Source organism: Myotis nattereri (genome assembly GCF_964212035.1).
Source record: "Myotis nattereri genome assembly, chromosome: 2".
In the NCBI taxonomy this organism is placed as follows: Eukaryota; Metazoa; Chordata; class Mammalia; order Chiroptera; family Vespertilionidae; genus Myotis; species Myotis nattereri.
The window spans coordinates 127,851,270-127,868,478 of NC_138076.1; the positions used below are offsets into that span (position 1 = coordinate 127,851,270).

General features: G+C 43.9%; 1 protein-coding gene across 1 annotated transcript in view; it reads left to right on the forward strand.

Annotated features, from left to right (window-relative positions):
- Positions 1–4,301: 4,301 nt before the first annotated feature.
- UBE2N (ubiquitin conjugating enzyme E2 N) overlaps positions 4,302–17,209 on the forward strand; it is a 51,486-nt gene continuing 38,578 nt past the window's right edge. Inside the window, exon 1 of the mRNA XM_081083755.1 lies at positions 4,302–4,702. Coding sequence (XP_080939881.1) covers positions 4,673–4,702 — 30 coding nt within the window. The 5' untranslated portion in view covers positions 4,302–4,672. The remainder of the gene's footprint in view (positions 4,703–17,209) is intronic.

Genomic DNA, 17,209 nt, shown 5'->3' on the forward strand with positions numbered 1-17,209 from the left:
TCTCTCTCTCTCTATATATATATATATATATATAAACATATATATAAACTAGAGGCCAGGTGCATGAAATTCATGCACAGGTAGGGTCCCTAGGCCTGGCCAGCGATCAGGGCTGATCAGGGCCTTCCTTACCCCCAGCTGCTGGCCGGAGCCTTCCTTCATTCCGTGCTGCCCCCTGGTGGTCAGCACACGTTATAGTGAGTGGTTGAACTGGTCCGTTGAACTTCCCAGGGGACAATTTGCATGTTAGCCTTTTATTATATAGGATGAGTCCCTTGGTACATGTATTTAACCATGGGTACGTGTGTGTGTCTGTGCGGTATACATGTGGTCTTGCCACTTTACTTTCAAGAGGTGGAGTCTATGCCCCCTATCATGTTTTTTTTTTTTTTTTAAGTTTTTCATTGATTTTTTTTTTTGTTAATCCTTTCCTGAGGATATTTTTCCATTGATTTTTTTAGAGAGAGTGGAAAGGAGGGAGAGAGACAGAGAGAGAGAGAGAGAGAGAGAGAGAGAGAGGGAGAGAGACATTGAATGATTGCCTCCTGTACTGCCCTGAGGTATGTGCCCTTGACCGGAATGAACCTGAGACCCTTCAGTCCTCGGCCCAAGGCTCTATTCACTGAGCCAAGTCGGCCAGAGCTCTGCCCCTGCCTTTGAACCGGGAGGCCTTTTGTAGCTTAGGTAACCAGTAGACTGTGGTAGGAACGATGCTATGTGACTTCCAAGGCTAAGCCAAAAAGATGATTCAGCTTCTGATTCTAGTTTTGCTAGCTAGAACAATCACTCTTGGAATCTAGCCACCATGCAGTGAGGAAGCCCAACCTGCCTCAGGGAGAGACCTACTTGGAGAGGAATTAACAGCCAGAACCAACTTGCCAGCTATGTGAACCGTAGTGGAAATGGATCTATCCCCAGTTATGCTGCCAAGACTAATGTAGCATCGAGTAGAGATGTGCCTTCCTGCCAAGTCCTGCCCAAATTTGAAGATTCAAGAGCTAAATAAATGCTTGCTGTTATTTTAAGCACCAAGTGAGCTGGTTTGTTAGGCAATAATATACTTCTAACCTAATAGTCACTCTACCTTTCTTCTTATATGGATGAATTCTGGGCTCTCTCTAAATATTCTGATAGTGTTAGGGGCAAATTTAGAATAGTGGGGACTAGCAATCATTATAAGAAATATTAATCATGCTCTGTTAACCATGATTGTTCTATTCTAGTTAGAGAAAGCACATACTAGCCTGGCTGAGTTGTATGCCCCTGGACAAGGGAGTTAAGGAATCCAGTCCATTCTCCGTATTTGAGAACTGCCTATTATCATGGAAAGATTAACCACCTTATCGTCTAAAGTTTAGACTCTAAACAATGGAGTCATGGAGATGCCCACATTGCCTGTAACCTGTAACCATTACACCCATTCTTATTCCTTTTGCCTACTTGCCCATGTCATCTGTAGACGAAAAGGGGCCACATGCTAACCTGACTAGCTCAGGGAAGGCCTGTGTGGCAGCCTTGCAAACTCAGAGACTTAAAGTAACCACAAAGGATGGTCTGAAATTAAAACTTTTTAAACTAAAAAGCAGCATATCGCTGGTATATTCCCTGACAAAGTTCAATCTTTATCTTAACTGAGCCTGTCTATTGTATTTTTGCATCTATAATAACAGCATTGGAATGTCAAAGTACTTTCCCTTTTTTCAGACCCCTCAAAACGCAGGCACCAGAGACCACAAATCCCCTCATAGTTATTGTTGGCTGTTAACTATCCTGCACCACTTGTGAGAAATCTCAGCTGTCTGAATTAAAATAATGGACTCAGGACAGAAGTATGGGGAAAACGAGACCTTTAATACGTCCTCAAGAGGTGGTGTTTGTCAGGTTGTACAGGCACACATGGAGTAGCGGATCACAGGCAATTTAATCCCTAAGGTGCGAGAGTCCCTCCTCCGTTTCCTCATTGGCTGAGTTCTAGGGGGTTAACAGTTTCCTCATAAATTGCCTCAACAGTTTCCTCATAAGTTTTTGTCTCTTATTGGGTTATTTTAAAAAAAATGGGCTGAGGCCTTTCCTAGTTTCCACCTCCCCCTGTCTAGTTGAGGCGGGTGCCTTGCGGGGTTGGGGCGGGGGGGGGGGGGGGGGTGTTCCACCATGCTGCTGGCTCACTTACACAGTTCTTTGTTTTTATAGCCTCTGTTCTTATATCCTCTTCCCTCCTCCCTACGGTCTGTTTGCCTTGGGGAAATTCAGTAACCGTTTCCATTAAAAGTTGACTGTGCTGAAGATGGTTCACAGAGGCCTACTTTCTACACCACTTAAGTAAAAGAAATATGTCTATCCTTTTACTTTTTATCTAATCCCAGAGGTTTTCCTGCTTTGCTTTCTCCCACCTCCCTAGTCTATCACCAATGGATATCATATAACCCATTTATGTCTCCTCTTGGGATTGTAATGTATAAAACAAAGTACAAAACTGCCATTCTCCGGAGCATTATCTCGATCCGTTGAGATTCTGCTTCCTGGCAATTATCGACAGTTTGGCTCAAACTCACAAAAATTCTTCACAGGTTTGAATGTTTCTTACATTAACAAATCTTTGTCTTTCTACCCAATATAAGCAGCTGGCTTGGGGCGGGGGGGGGGGGGGGGGGCGGCGTGCAGAGCAGATTTTCCCACAATGTCAGCATTATTGGAATAAATACTCATACATGATTCACCCATCTGCTTAATTGGCTCAAGTAGTGACAGGCAGCCCGTACCCAATTGTTGTCTGGTTTCAAAAGTATCCTTGTCCAATTTACTTTACTTTCCCAGATTCCTCTAGTCACAGAATCACACAGTTCAGACTTCTGGTTATTTGAAGTGCTCATTATTACCTCTGAGGTTTGGTTTCTCATCTAAAAAGCACTGGTAATAAGAAAGCCTATCTTATAGACTATATAATTGAGATAATTCATGTAATCATTTAGCATTGTGCCCAGCACAAAATGTTTTCTTTTATTTATTTATTTTATTATTCTTATAGATTTCTTGCATTTATACCCCTCATTTCTTTACTGCACTTTTTTTGTTCCTTATAGCTTAACTAGAGGTCCGATGCACAAAATTCGTGCAAGGGACTTGCCGCAACGGCTGCCTCTGCCTCGGCCCCCGCTGCCACAGCTTCTTCCAGAAGGTCATCCGGAAGGATGTCCAGTCTAATTAGCATATTCTGCTTTTATTGTTATAGAGGCCACGTCACAGGCTATTTTCTATGACTGGCTTCTCTTCCCTACCAGATCAGTTACAATCTTACCTCATCCTTTAGGACTCCCACTTCTCCTTTGGGAAGCCTTCTCTGACTTCGCTAAGTAATTACTACCTCTCTGTGCTCAAAAAGCACCTTGGAAGAACCTCTATTATAGCCCTTAACACCTTGGGTTGTGATTAATTTTTCACTGGTGTTTCTTCTCCACTGGACTTTAAGTTCCTGGAAGGCAGGGTCAGAGTCTTTGTATCTTTATCTTCTAACCTAGTACCTGGCACACCTTCATTCACTCTCTATACCTGTACGACTATGCTAGGGAACACTGTCGGTAAGCAGTTAAGGGGTCCAAGTTTTGGCAGGCTTCCCCAGGGGACAAAACAGCTCCACTGACTCCTGCAAAATTTTGGAAAACGTTAACATCTCGGCCTAATTTGTGAGGTGGAGACTACAGACCTTCTTAAGACTGCTGTGAAGATGAAGTAAAATAGTATCTGCAAAAAGCCCATTACATAGCATTCAAACATCAGGATGTCACGAAATGAGTACCCAACCACCCCAATTTTTGGGCACCGTCACTCTAGCCCTCCTTTGGGGCCCCTGCACACTATGGGTAATCCCTACGGCTAAGCGATTACTCTGGGCTCGCTAGTCCTCTCCTTGGTCTTTCCTGCAGCTAGGAACTCTGCGTCTCAACCACTGGGTCCAGAGGTTCAGAAGCCATTCTTCCTCCTTGCTCCAAGCCCTTCTGTTTTAGCCTTCCCCAGGCTAAAGGGTGTGTCTAAGAAGCCTGATTTTTGCGAACTTTAGATATCAAAACTCTCTGGCTAGGGTTTTCCCGAGTAACTTGCGAGCCGTTAGAAGATTTGCGACCACATTTTGGTCCTGCCCCTCTATGAGAAAGAAGCCTGCGGTTCAACTAGTAGCCCGAGGTCGTTCCCTGCAGCGCCAGCCCCGGCCGCGCTCAGAGCAGGAACACTGAATGGACAAACGAACGAACGAATGAATGGGCTGCGTCGGCGGCCCGCGGCCGGGCCTCTGTTACGTCGCCACGGGCGCGGCGTGGCCGCGGATAGGAGCCTGCGGAGCGCGCCGCCCGCTCCCACCATCGCACGGAAGGCTCAGTCTGGGGCATCGAAGCTCCCGCCGCCCAGCGCGCCCCCCCGCCCCAAATCCCTGCCCCGTCACGTTGCGTCACTTCCGCCACCTCAGGGCCGGGGCTGGGGCGGGGAGCGCGGGGGAGGGCCCAGCTCTGAGGGAACCCCACCCGCATCCGCGTTCGAGCAGGGACTACATTTCCCGAGGGGCCTCGGAGGCGGCGGCGGGCGCGGCAACGTCCCCCCGGAAGTGGAGCCTGGGACTTCCACTCGTGCGTGAGGCGAGCGGAGCCGGAGACTAGACCGGAGGCCGAACTTGGGATCTGACAAGATGGCCGGGCTGCCCCGCAGGATTATCAAGGTAACCGCCCAGACCGGCCTCCGGCCCCCTGCTCTGCTCTTGCCCGCTCGGCAGCGCGGTTGCTCGCTTCCGCCGGCCCGCGCTGGGAGGCCGCAGGCAGGCGGAGAGGGTCTGGCCAGGCGGCGAGCGAAGTCTGCGCTGGGGAGGGGGCGCGGGGAGACTTCCGGCCGCGGCGGGGCAGCCCCGCGGCGAACACCCGGGGCTTCCAGGCGGCCCCCTGGGAGCCGGGAAGGCCTGGCCTGCGCCCGGGCGGAGGGTGGGGTGGTGGGGTTCTGGTCTTGGGCGCGGGCCTCCGCGGTCTTTCAGACCACCCCCAGGCGGAGGCCGCGGGCGCGCGGGAATCGCGGCGGGGCCCGGGCTCTGGGCGGGGGTGGTGGCCCGACACGGCTCCTCGATCCCGGATCCCCCTTCTCAGCCGGGGCGGGAGCTCAGGGGCGCCGCCGTGGCAGATTCAGAATGAATGAAGCGGGAGGGCGAGGCCGGGCCGGGCCCTGCACCCGGGAGGGCCGCGCGTCCTGCCGCCGTCGGCACATGCTCGCACCCGGCATCCATCCTGGGTCCGGGGACTTGGGGGCTCCGCGCCCGGCTGCCCCAGCTTCCGCGATCTCTTCCTTAAATCCGCTTCCGCTCGTTGTCTCCGCGAAGTGATTTTACTCTGGTTTGCAAACTCAGACCTGTTCTTGTTCAGAGGAAATAGTTCAGTAGGGAACTGGGGGGCTCAGGTCTGGGGACCTTTTGAAATCTTTTGCCTCTCGATTTTGTACGCTTTTAATTATTAGATCGTCCTTCTGCTCTTTGTTAATACTATACTTGGACAAGCACATATTGAACCCTGAAAAAATTCGGAATCGTGGTTTTGTAAATTCTTTACATAGGTCCTCAAAGGTGAAATATTACTTGAACTCACTAAAAGCCTTGCATTTTTTGGTGCGTTTTAATAAAGGAAGTAAGTTGAATCTCTGTCTTGTTTAATATTAGGTGGGGCAAAAGTAGGTTTACCATTGTGAGTACGTGAAGCACTTTATTCTTGTATGGTTTTTATTAACCGCTGTGTTTTCCATAGGAATACCTACTTATGCCCCACCCTGTATGTAAGTTAAAGGGATTAAATTGCAGCATCACTTTGCTTGATAAAACCAGGTGAATGTGTGTATTTCAAAATTTGGGGGAGAAAACTATGTGAAAGAAAGACCTGTTGAAGGATGATGGGTTGGGTAGTGCTTCCTGCAGTTTCAGTTAAATATGTGTGGGTGTCTCTAATCTAAAAGGTGCTTAATTTAGAGAAACAGGACATTTTATGAGATAGAAATTATAATAATGTGGACCTTCATAGTGAGAAGTTCGTTGTACTGTATTACAGATTTGTCTTGGACTTTGTCCAAGGAAGTTTATTGCTGTATGCATTCCGAGGGCCTTACAGTGTGGTTTTAGTTATAATGCAGTCACGGCTGCAGTGGTCATGTTTATTGAGGGCTCAGTTGAAAATGAGGGGTGGAGGGAGTCTAGAGCTGTACACCAGATATTCTCGAATTATTATTTACTACTCAGGGTATTGATTAAGTACATAATATAACTTGACATTCAAGATAATTCTCCAAAATACATAACGAATTAAAGGCTTAACATATTTTTCCACTTTTGCTTGATTCTTAAGATACTGTGCAGTAACATGAAAGCCTTGATGGAAAAATAAATTCTGTCTAACCTTGTTTAAAGTGATAATGACTTAAGGTAATAAGTTCGTTTTCATAATTCAATTCATTTGGCACACAATAATGTTGTTTACGCTAGATATTTACATTTCACTATTTAAACCAAGACAGCGATAACTCATAATTTAAATTTTACAGTATTTTGTTGGTATCATCTCTTTAATGAAAGGTGCTGTGATTTGGGTTTTATCTTATAAAACTCAGGTGGTTCTGTATGCCATTTGTAGCTTAAAAGAACTTCTTTCTCCAGTCCGTAGGAAGGATTAAAAGATTATGCTGTGTGTGTTTTTTAGTGCCCATGCTTATATGATGTAGGTTTTTCCATAATCAATGAAAATGTCTATTTTTTTAAAATGTATTTTATTGATTTTTTACAGAGAGGAAGGGAGAGAGATAGTTAGAAACATCGATGAGAGAGAAACATCAATCAGCTGCCTCCTGCACATCTCCTACTGGGGATGTGCCCGCAACCCAGGTACATTGCCCTTGACCAGAATCGAACCTGGGACCTTTCAATCTGCAGGCCGATGCTCTATCCACTGAGCCAAACCGGTTTCGGCGAAAATGTCTATTTTTAAATATCAGAATTTTAAAAAAGTTTGCTTCTTCTCTCACAACCACAACACAAATTTCTTTGTGGAATTTAATGGTGGTGGTGGTAGGGTAACTCTACTGTCCTGAATGATAGGAACATATTATCCTTCATTGGACAACTGTAATATGATGCTATCTATCTCAAAATGGTCATATTTACCTTTGCAAAATTCTTTAACCATTTGATACCTGCAGGAATCTTGTGATGTGGACAATACAGTTGATAGTCTAAAACCCCATTGAAATCACTTTTGGCAAGAGGAAGAATTTGGATATTGATTCAGTATGACCTTCCTCAGTCTCTTGTTATTATGAAATGAAATAATGTATGTAAGAGTACCTTGAGATGTGTAAGTAACTATACAAATATAAGAATTACTATTCATCCGGTTGGATTTCCGTTTTCAATCCAGTAGCAAATCTTATAGGCTCCACTTTCAAAATATATCCTGAATCAGACTCATTTCATCATCTTTCTGAAACCACTGTTCAATTCCATTATTTGTTGCCTGGCCTACTGTATCAGTCTCCTTTCAGCTTAAAAGGAGTTTTAAAAAAAACCCATATTCTATTGATTTTTTACAGAGAGGAAGGGAGAGGGATAGAGAGTTAGAAACATCCATGAGAGAGAAACATCTATCAGCTGCTCCCTGCACACCCCCTACTGGGGATGTGCCTGCAAACCAAGGTACAAGCCAGCCGTGGGCAAACTACTGCCCGCTTGAAATGAATAAAACTATTGAAAAAAAAGACCGTACCCTTTTATGTAATGATGGTTACTTTGAATTTATATTAGTTCACACAAACACTCCATCCATGCTTTTGTTCCGGCCCTCCGGTCCAGTTTAAGAACCTATTGTGGCCCTCGAGTCAAAAAGTTTGCCCACCCCTGGTACAAGCCCTTGTCCGGAATCGAACGTGGGACCCTTCAGTCCTCAGGCCGACACTCTATCCACTGAGCCAAACCGGCCAGGGCAAAAGGAGATTTGAAAAAAAATATAGATCATGTCACTACCCTGCCCAGAATTTTACAAAGGTTCTGCATCCATCACACTTAGAATAAAATCTTGAATACCCCCTCCCACCCCCCACCTCCAATACCTACAAGGTCCTCCATGTCACTAGGATCTGCCTACCTCTGAGATTATCTCCTGCACTTCACTCCTTTTGTTGCTCCACTTCAACCACACTGTTACTTTGCTGTATCCTATACACTGGAACCTTGTTTATTCCAGTCACAGGGTTTTCCTCCTGTTTATTGCATTGCTTATTGTTCAGTTCTTGGCTTACATGACATATCTTCTGAAAGGTTTGCCTTAGGATTCCTAAAACACAGTTTTCCTCTCCCCCTCCTCCTAGTTTCTCTTCATTCTCATATTTGCCTCTCTTCTGTCTAGCATTTACCACTACTCCAAGTTATATTACTTACTTTTTATCTCTACTTCTACTAAACTCTATGAAGGCAAGGACTCTTGAATGATTTGGGCATTACTCTAATGTGTAGAACATGTAGTAGGCACTAATATATTTTATTGATTTCTTTTAGAGAGAGGAAGGGAAAGGATAGATAGAAACATTGATGAGAGAGAAACATCAAATATCTGCTGCCTCCTACATGCCCCCCACTGGGGATCGAGCCTGCAACCCGGGCATGTGCCATGAACAGGAATCGAACTAGTAACTTCTTGGTTCTTCGGTTGACACTCAACCACCGCGCCACACCAGCCAGGCAGCACTGATATATTGATTGGATGAATGGATGTGCTTCAGTCTCTTTGGAAGAAAGTTTTGGGAAAGTTATTCTATATCATAATTTGACAGTGTTACTACTTAGTAGCTTCTATCTGAACCAATCACTGAGCTAAACAGTCTCTTTTTCCACCCATAATCATTAAAAAACAAAAGCCAATCTTTTATTTTGTTCCTTAGGAAATATTTGAATTGAAAGGTTCTGAAAGGTACATAAGAGGAAGATTTAAGGTTCTAAAAGGTACATAGAGGAAGATTTAAGACTCTCATCTGTCCCTTCAGCATTGCAGTTTTATCCTCCCCAGACAACCACTATTTTTATTGTACTAATATATCCTTCTAAAGACCAGAGACTTGGTGCATGCATATATGTTAATCCCATTCCCTTCCTCATGCAAATACCTTGATTCTCTGCTCTCCCCCATTATATAGAGGTGAGTAATGCTGTAATGAAAAGTCTTATATATTGGTATTTTGCACATGTTTGAGTTAATACTGAATCCTAGCAGTTCTGTGTTCAGCTAGACGCAGCGGTTCTCAACTTGTGGGTCACGACCCCTTTGGCGGTCTAACGACCCTTTCACAGGGGTTGCTTAAGACCATCCTGCATATCAGATATTTACATTATAATTCATAACAGTAGCAACATTACAGTTATGAAGTAGCAACGAAAATAATTTTATGGTTGGGTCACAACATAAGGAATTACATTTAAAGGGCCAGAAGGTTGAGAACCACTGAGCTAGAGGTTTAAAAAATTTTTTAACTCTTCCCTCCAGGGCCAAAGGGACGGAGCAATTAAAGCTTAAAGCCATATAGGTTAAAGTGTATCTAAAGTAAGAGGTCTTTCCTAATTCCTCTGTCACAAAAAAGAACCAGTTATTTTGGGAACAAATAAATGAGATCAGTAGTTGTGGCCTTGGTCAAAAACAAATTTATTTCAGCTTTACATGTTGCACTGATAGTGACATTCCTTTGTCTTCTCAAAATTAATCATGAAAACAATAAAATATAACCTTAGCAAACTGTGGTTAACTTACTGAAGGAGTTGCCAATGTTATCACCGGTAAGGGTTTAATCTCCAACATTTACAGGGAACTCATACAACTTAACAGAAAGAAGATAAACAATCCAATAAAAAATGGGCAATGGACCTAAATAGATACTTTTCGAAAGAAGACAGAAAGAAGGCCAAGAGGCATATGAAAACATGCTCAAAGTCACTAATCATCCGAGAGATGCAAATCAAAACGACAATGCGGTACCATCTCACACCTGTCAGAATGGCTATCATCAACAAATCAACAAACGACAAGTGTTGGCGAGGATGCGGAGAAAAAGGAATCCTCGTACACTGCTGTTGGGAATGCAGACTGGTGCAGCCACTGTGGAGGACAGTATGGAGTTTCCTCAAAAAACTAAAAGTGGAACTCCCATTTGACCCAGTGATCCCACTTCTAGGAATATATCCCAAGAAGCTAGAAACACCAACCAGAAAGGATATATGCACCCCTATGTTCATAGCAGCACAATTCACCATAGCTAAGATCTGGAAACAGCTAAGTGCCCATCAGTAGATGAGTGGATTAAAAACCTGTGGTAGATCTACACAATGGAATAAATACTACACTGCGGTAAAAAAAGAAGGAATTCTTACCATTTGCAACAGCATGGATAGAACGGGAGACCATTATGCTAAGTGAAATAAGCCAGTCAGAGAAAGATAAATATCACATGATCTCACTCATTTATGGAATATAATGAACAACATAAACTGATGAATAAAAACCGATCTAGAGACAGAAGCATTGATCAGACTGTCAAACCTCAGAGGGAAGGTAGGGGAGGGTGGGGGTAAGGGGGAGAGATCAACCAAAGGACTTGTATGCATGCATATAAGCCTAACCAATGGACACAGACAATAGGGGGATGAGGGCATGAGTTGCGGGGGGGGGGGGGACTTGGGGGGGTTAATGGGGGGATGAGGACACATATGTAATGCCGTAATTAATTAAAGATAAAAATAAACGTAAGGAGTTGACTTCCTTGGTTAAAACCTAGCAAACTAATCTGAGATTAGAATTTCATCAGTCTTTTCTAAAATTTACTTTTCTGTTTGGTGAGGTTTAGTTTCATATTATTAAAAACCTGATATGGGAGTCTCAGGCCTGGTGCCATCTTCCACACCCTCATCTTGAGAGGGCCTGAGGGGCCTGTCCGCTCTCACCTTGCTTCTGGGCTTTTGGACTGTTTTATTTCTGCTGTGATTTTTTTCCCACACCCAAATCCCCTCCTCCCTCACATTCCAGGTAGCTGATACTCAGCACTGCCCTGACCAGGGTCTGAGGCTGCAGATGACCAGTACTCAAAAACAGAAACAAAAAGAAAACTTGATATGATCTGACTTTGCATTGAGACTTGAGTTCTGCTTATTTTTTACTTCAATAATTTTGATTTTAAAAACACAGCACTTTTTCCTATCACTATTTAAAAGCCACTCATTTAAAATATATACAGTAGTTTTTAGTAAGAAAAGTGATTCAGAAAACTGCGGCTTAAAAAAAAAACTTCACCAAGGATATGTTTTTATTGATTTAAAAGAGAGTGAAACATTGATGTAAGAGAAATATTGATTGGTTGCTTCCCCTTAGCACCCTGATCAGGATTGAACCCAAAACCTAGGTATGTACCCTGACCAGGAATGACCAGGAATTGAACCTTTGACCTTTCTCTGTATATTGGACAATGCTCTAACCAACTGAGCCATGCTGGCAAGGACAAACTGAGCCTTTTTTTAAAGTCTTGCAAATTGTTGGTGGATAATGTATCGTCATCCGTTGGCCCCTCTCTCTCCACCATTTAAAGAAAGGCATGAACAACTTACCATGATGATGATGGACTTGTTATAAATTGTAATTAAAACATCCTTAGGAAACAAAATAAACTCATAGTAAAAATTTGACTAGGGACAGTATGGTTTTTAGCTGTTTTGGTTGTTCCAATTGCGTTTTCTGACCTTCTTAGGACAATAAACCATGGTTTTTGTATATGACTTCTAGGGATCCTGTCTCCATGGATTCCAGGTTAAGAATCCCTAGACTACTTTTGGTAATGATTAAACTTCCAAGCTTATAAGGATATTGTTTAATATTTTACCTAATGTTTTTATTAAATATGAGCATAATTGAAAAGTTAAAATAGTAGCTGAGTATTATTTTTTAAGTTTCTCTGTGTCAAGCACTTTCTTCAGTTTAGAATGATCAACTCTCACGCTATAGAAATTATCAATTACTTTCTGAGTACCCACCATGCTAAATGATGATAGCATCAGAAATGCTATGTGTTTACTTTGTGGAAGTTCTGAGTTATTTTCACACTTGTGACCATCTATAGCCATAGAGATTTAACACAGTAAAGATACCATCCTTTTTCTTTTCTGATGAGTCTGTAGGCCAAAGGAGTTGGATCACTAGGAGTCCCCACTTGCAAGTCAGTACCTTTGCTTTTTTCTTATACCTAGTAGTTTGGTTTACCGGTGGGTAAATGGGTTTAAGAAGAAAACAATTTACCCTAAATAGTATGGATTCTGAACATACATTTAAATCTGTTATTTATTATGGGGTGGGGATGCATATGCCAGAAATGAGAAAATGAGATTAGCATCCAGCAGGGGCTTTGAACATTACAGTTGTAGTCAACACAATTGTGATGTAGGTGCCTAATTACTGTTATATAATTTTACTTTCTAAGCACAAAATAGATCTAAAAGGCATAGTATATGTAGTAATGTGATAATCAAGAAATCAAATTATTTTTTGTGTGTGAAAGTTGAATCAGTGGCATTATACAGTTGAAATTTTCTTTGCAAATGTAGTGAATGAAGGACATCAGCGTGGATATACAAATTAGGAGATGTAATAATGGGGAGACAGTTAACTTCAGCTAAAATCTCAGCAGCTTTTAAAATATAAATATATATATATATATATACACACACACACACAGACACACATATCTACACTAATAAAAGAGAAAAATGGTAATTGGCGTACGGCGATACCTTTTTCATTGGCTAATCAGGGCTATATGCAAATTTAACTGCCAACTAGATGGTGGCTAATTTGCATATGTAGGCACAATGCAGGGAGGCGAAAGGGAAAGCAGGAAGAAGCCCCCTGCCACTGACAGTGATGGGAAACCCAGGGGGGAGCTAAGAGCTGGGGGGCAGGGCAAAGGCGGCCCTGGGGCCGCCTTTGCCCTGCCCCCCAGCCATGATCGGAGAATCAGGCGCCTTTGCTGCCCTGGCCAGTGATAGCAGGAAGTAGAGGTGGAGCCAGCGATGGGAGCTGGGCACGGTCGAAGCTGGCAGTCCTGGGAGCTAGGGGTCCCTTGCCTGGGCCTAAAGCGAAGCCCACGATCGTGGCGCCCCCCGCTGCCACTGCAGGTCCCCGCTGCCCGGGCCGGACGCCTAGGCCAGAGGCGTTAGGCCTGGGCAGGGGTGGAGCCTGCAACTGCGGGGAGCTGGGGGTCTCCTGCCTAGGCCTGACACCTCTGCCGGAGGCCTCAGGCCTGGTCAAGGGGCCGATCCGGTGATTGGTGATCAGAGGGTGATGAGGGTCAACTCCTCTGGCCGAGGCATCAGGCCTGGGTGGGGGGCGGAGCCGGGGATTGGGGGGATATGATGGTTCCCTTGCCCAGGCCTGAAGCCTGTGTCAGAGGCGTCAGGCTTGGGCGGGGGGTGGAGCAAGCGATCAGAGGGAGATGGGGGTCCCCTGCCCAGGCATGATTCCTGGGCCAGAGGCCTCAGGCCTGGGCGGGGGCCAGAGCCAGTGATCGGGGGGAGATGGGGGTCCCCTGTCCAAGCCTGACACCTCTGGCGGAGGCGTCAGGCCTGGGCAAGGGGCCGATCAGGTGATCGGAGGGTGATGGGGGTCAACGCCTGAGGGCTCCCAGTATGTGAGAGGGGGCAGGCTGGCCTGAGGGACACCCCCCCCCCCCGACCCAGTGCACGAATTTTGTGCACTGGGCCCCTAGTATATATATATTTGGAGAGAGAGGGAGAAAGAAACATCCATGTGAGAGTGAACCATCGGTGGCTTCCTCTTGTACTCACTCCCCCTACTGCGGATCTGGCCCGAAACCCGGGCATGTGCCCTGACCAGGAATTGAACTGGAAACCTCTAGGTGCACAGGATTTCACCTAACCAACTGAGCCACAGTCTTAGCAGCTTCTCAAATGATGTTTTTGTGTGTGTGTGGTTTTTTTTTTTTTAATCCTCACATGAGGATACAGTGGGGCCTTGACTTACGAGTGTGCCGACTAACGAGTTTTTCGAGGTAGGAGCCGTCTCTCGGCTGATATTTTTGCTTTGAGTTGCGAGCTAAAATTCGGGTTACGAGCCAGCTTCAGATACCCCACCGCTAGTTGGTGCAGCGAATGTCACAGTGAACACCACAACTACAGCCCAGCATTCAATTCATTGTAATGGTGAAAATTGATTTGACATACGAGTAATTTGAGTTACGAGCTCAGTCACGGAACGAATTAAACTCGTAAGTCAAGGCCCCACTGTATTTTTTCCATTGATTTTTAGAGAGAGAGGAAGGGAAGGAGGAGTGGGAGGGAGAGAGAGAGAAAAACATTGATTGGTTGCCTCCCGCAAGTGCTCTGACCTGGCCCAGGGTTGAACCTGCAACCAATTGGAATCTAGCCGGAGACGCTTTGGTGGGAGGGCCGACACTAACCACTGAGCCAAAGCAGCCAGGGTGAATTTTTTTGTTTTTTTTAATGTTAAATATAGCCATCTTTAATTTGTAGATTAGATAGGATGTAGGATCACCATGACCATAGTCTAAGAGAGTGAGAGTCATGGCCCTAGATAGAACCATGACTTCTCTGGTGGCAGAAGTCATTAGTGTGTGGTTGGAAGAACTGGATAACTGGTTAAGAGCCCTCAGAGAATCAACAGAAAGAATTCATTAGTCATTTTTTCAAGAGCTACACCATGTCATTCAGGCATCGTATATTTGCTAAAATCCTGGACATAGCTATTCTAAAATCTTCTAAGGGTACTTGGCATAGATATTTTTATAATTCTGAATTGGCCTCTAATTCAGCTGTTTCTAAATAATTCAGATTCAGCTATAATTTAAAGTATTTTTAGATGTTGATTTCAGAATCTAATGTTGACACATTTTACCTTTTCAAAAAGTTGGCTATTTCCTCTTAGATTTTTAAACTCCTTTACTTTTCAGTTCCATCACAATATGTCACTATTAGAGGTTTAGTCTATTTTGGGCAAATCAATTTTATTTTCAAAGTCTTTATAATCTAGTAATTGAAGGCATGATTACCAAGGGAATACTAGAAAGAAATATAATGTGTTATTTGTGTCTTGAGAGCATGGGTGCTTTTTATTTCTTTACTACTTTTTAAGATTTCTTTATAGTCCATACTAAAAAAAAACGTTGACCCTGTAATGTTACTGTTTTTACTGATCCTTGAGGACTATTGGTATTACCATTCCCTACCCCCTTTTACCATGGGGTGGGGCAAAAGTGGCTTTCATAAACTAGTCAGAGCCCAAAGCCAAATTTCGGTCTTTTGTAACATTGTGATTTGTATGCCTCTTTATTATCCATTTATGAGATATGTTTCAGTTCAATTAAATTAACATTTATTGAATACATAATATGTATTCAGCACAAAGCCAGGTGAACAAGATAAGGCATCCTTACCTAGTAGAAAACAGTTGTGAAACACAAAGTTATAGTGAGGTGTGTTATGAAAGAAGATACACATGGGCTTTAAGGATATCTAAGGATGAAGGAAAGATACCTTTTGAGCAAGTGTTTTAAATTTGAAGAGGAGGGAGAGTTTTGGGCACAAGGAATAGCAGATGTAAAAGTTGGAAGGAGAGAGAGAATGAATGAATGAATATGAATGAGAATATATATAAATGCATAGCATATTCCAGAAATCCAGTGTGTGTGGTGCCTACTGTTTAATTACTAACTTAAGAGAGTTCGCATTAAGCATTCTTGGGCAAACAAAGCTTTGTTGGGTTTTGAATTGTTAAATTAATACTTAGTCTTTGAATTATATTTATCAGAGTGTGGCAACTATTCTCTAAGTGGGATTGGTTTTACAGTTTTTATTATGTAAACAATAGAAATATTTTATGGAGCACTTAACTGTATATGAGGAATTGTTCTAAGCATATTACATGCTTTAATTTATTTTAACAGCAATCCTATGATGTGGGTACAGTTTTATCTCTATACTAAAGGCCCAGTGCATGGATTCACGCACTGGTGGCATCCTTCGGCCTAGCCTGTGGGGATAGGGCCAAACCGGCCCTCCGACATCCCCCAAGGGGTCCCGGATTGCAAGAGGGTTGTTCTCAGGTGATGCACCCCGGAATCGGGCTCCCTCCTCTCTGGTTCCCGGTGCATCACCTGAGAACCACAGCTGCCAAGTCACCGCAGCTCCTGCGTCAAGCGTCTGCCCCCTAGCGGTCAGTGCATGTCATAGCTACTGGTTGGAGCAGCTGCCCCTTGGTGATCATTGTTCATCATAGCTACCAGTCGGATGGTCGGACGGTCACTTAGGCTTTTATATATATAGATTACGGATGTGGATAGCTGCACAGAGGGATTAAGTAATTGATGGAGTTGTGATATGAACCCAGGCAATCTGGTTTTATAGACTGTGGGTACTGTAGATCGAATGTGCCAGAACATACCTGCTCCTATGTGATAATTGAGTATATGTATTTTTTTTAAAAACATCTGAGCAAGGATATGAGAATGAGTGCTCATTTCTTTCTTTTTTTAAAAATATATTTTACTGATTTTTCACAGAGAGGAAGGGGAAGGGATAGAGGGTTAGAAACATCGATGAGAGAGAAACATCGATCAGCTGCCTCCTGCACAACCCTACTGGGGATGTGCCTGCAACCAAGGTACATGCCCTTGACCGAATCGAACCTGGGACCCTTCAGTCTGCAGGCCGACGCTCTATCCACTGAGCCAAACCGGTTAGGGCGAGTACATGTATTTTTATATTTTATCATTTGATTGCATGAAGTGAAAATATGTTCATGTGCAGAGTCTATAGTGCTTATTTGGCTTGCTTTCTTTTTTTAAAAATATCAAAAGTCTACTTATTGTAGTTGGAGTTCCTGTTTTGTTTGCCTTAATATGGTATGCCCCTGCTCTCTAGTGGCATATTTCTTACCTGCTCTCCTGGTTGTCTGGATTTGGGGAAGTGTGGGGTTCCAGTGAGAAGGAACTAAAGAGCAGCTATTTCTCTCCTGGCCTGCCTGCCTGCCTGCCTTCCTGCCTTCCTTCCTTTTTTTTTTTTTGTTTTTCTTAATTAAATCTTTATTGTTCAGATTATTACATTTGTTCCTCTTGTTTCCTCCCATAACTCCCCTCCTCCCAGTTCCCG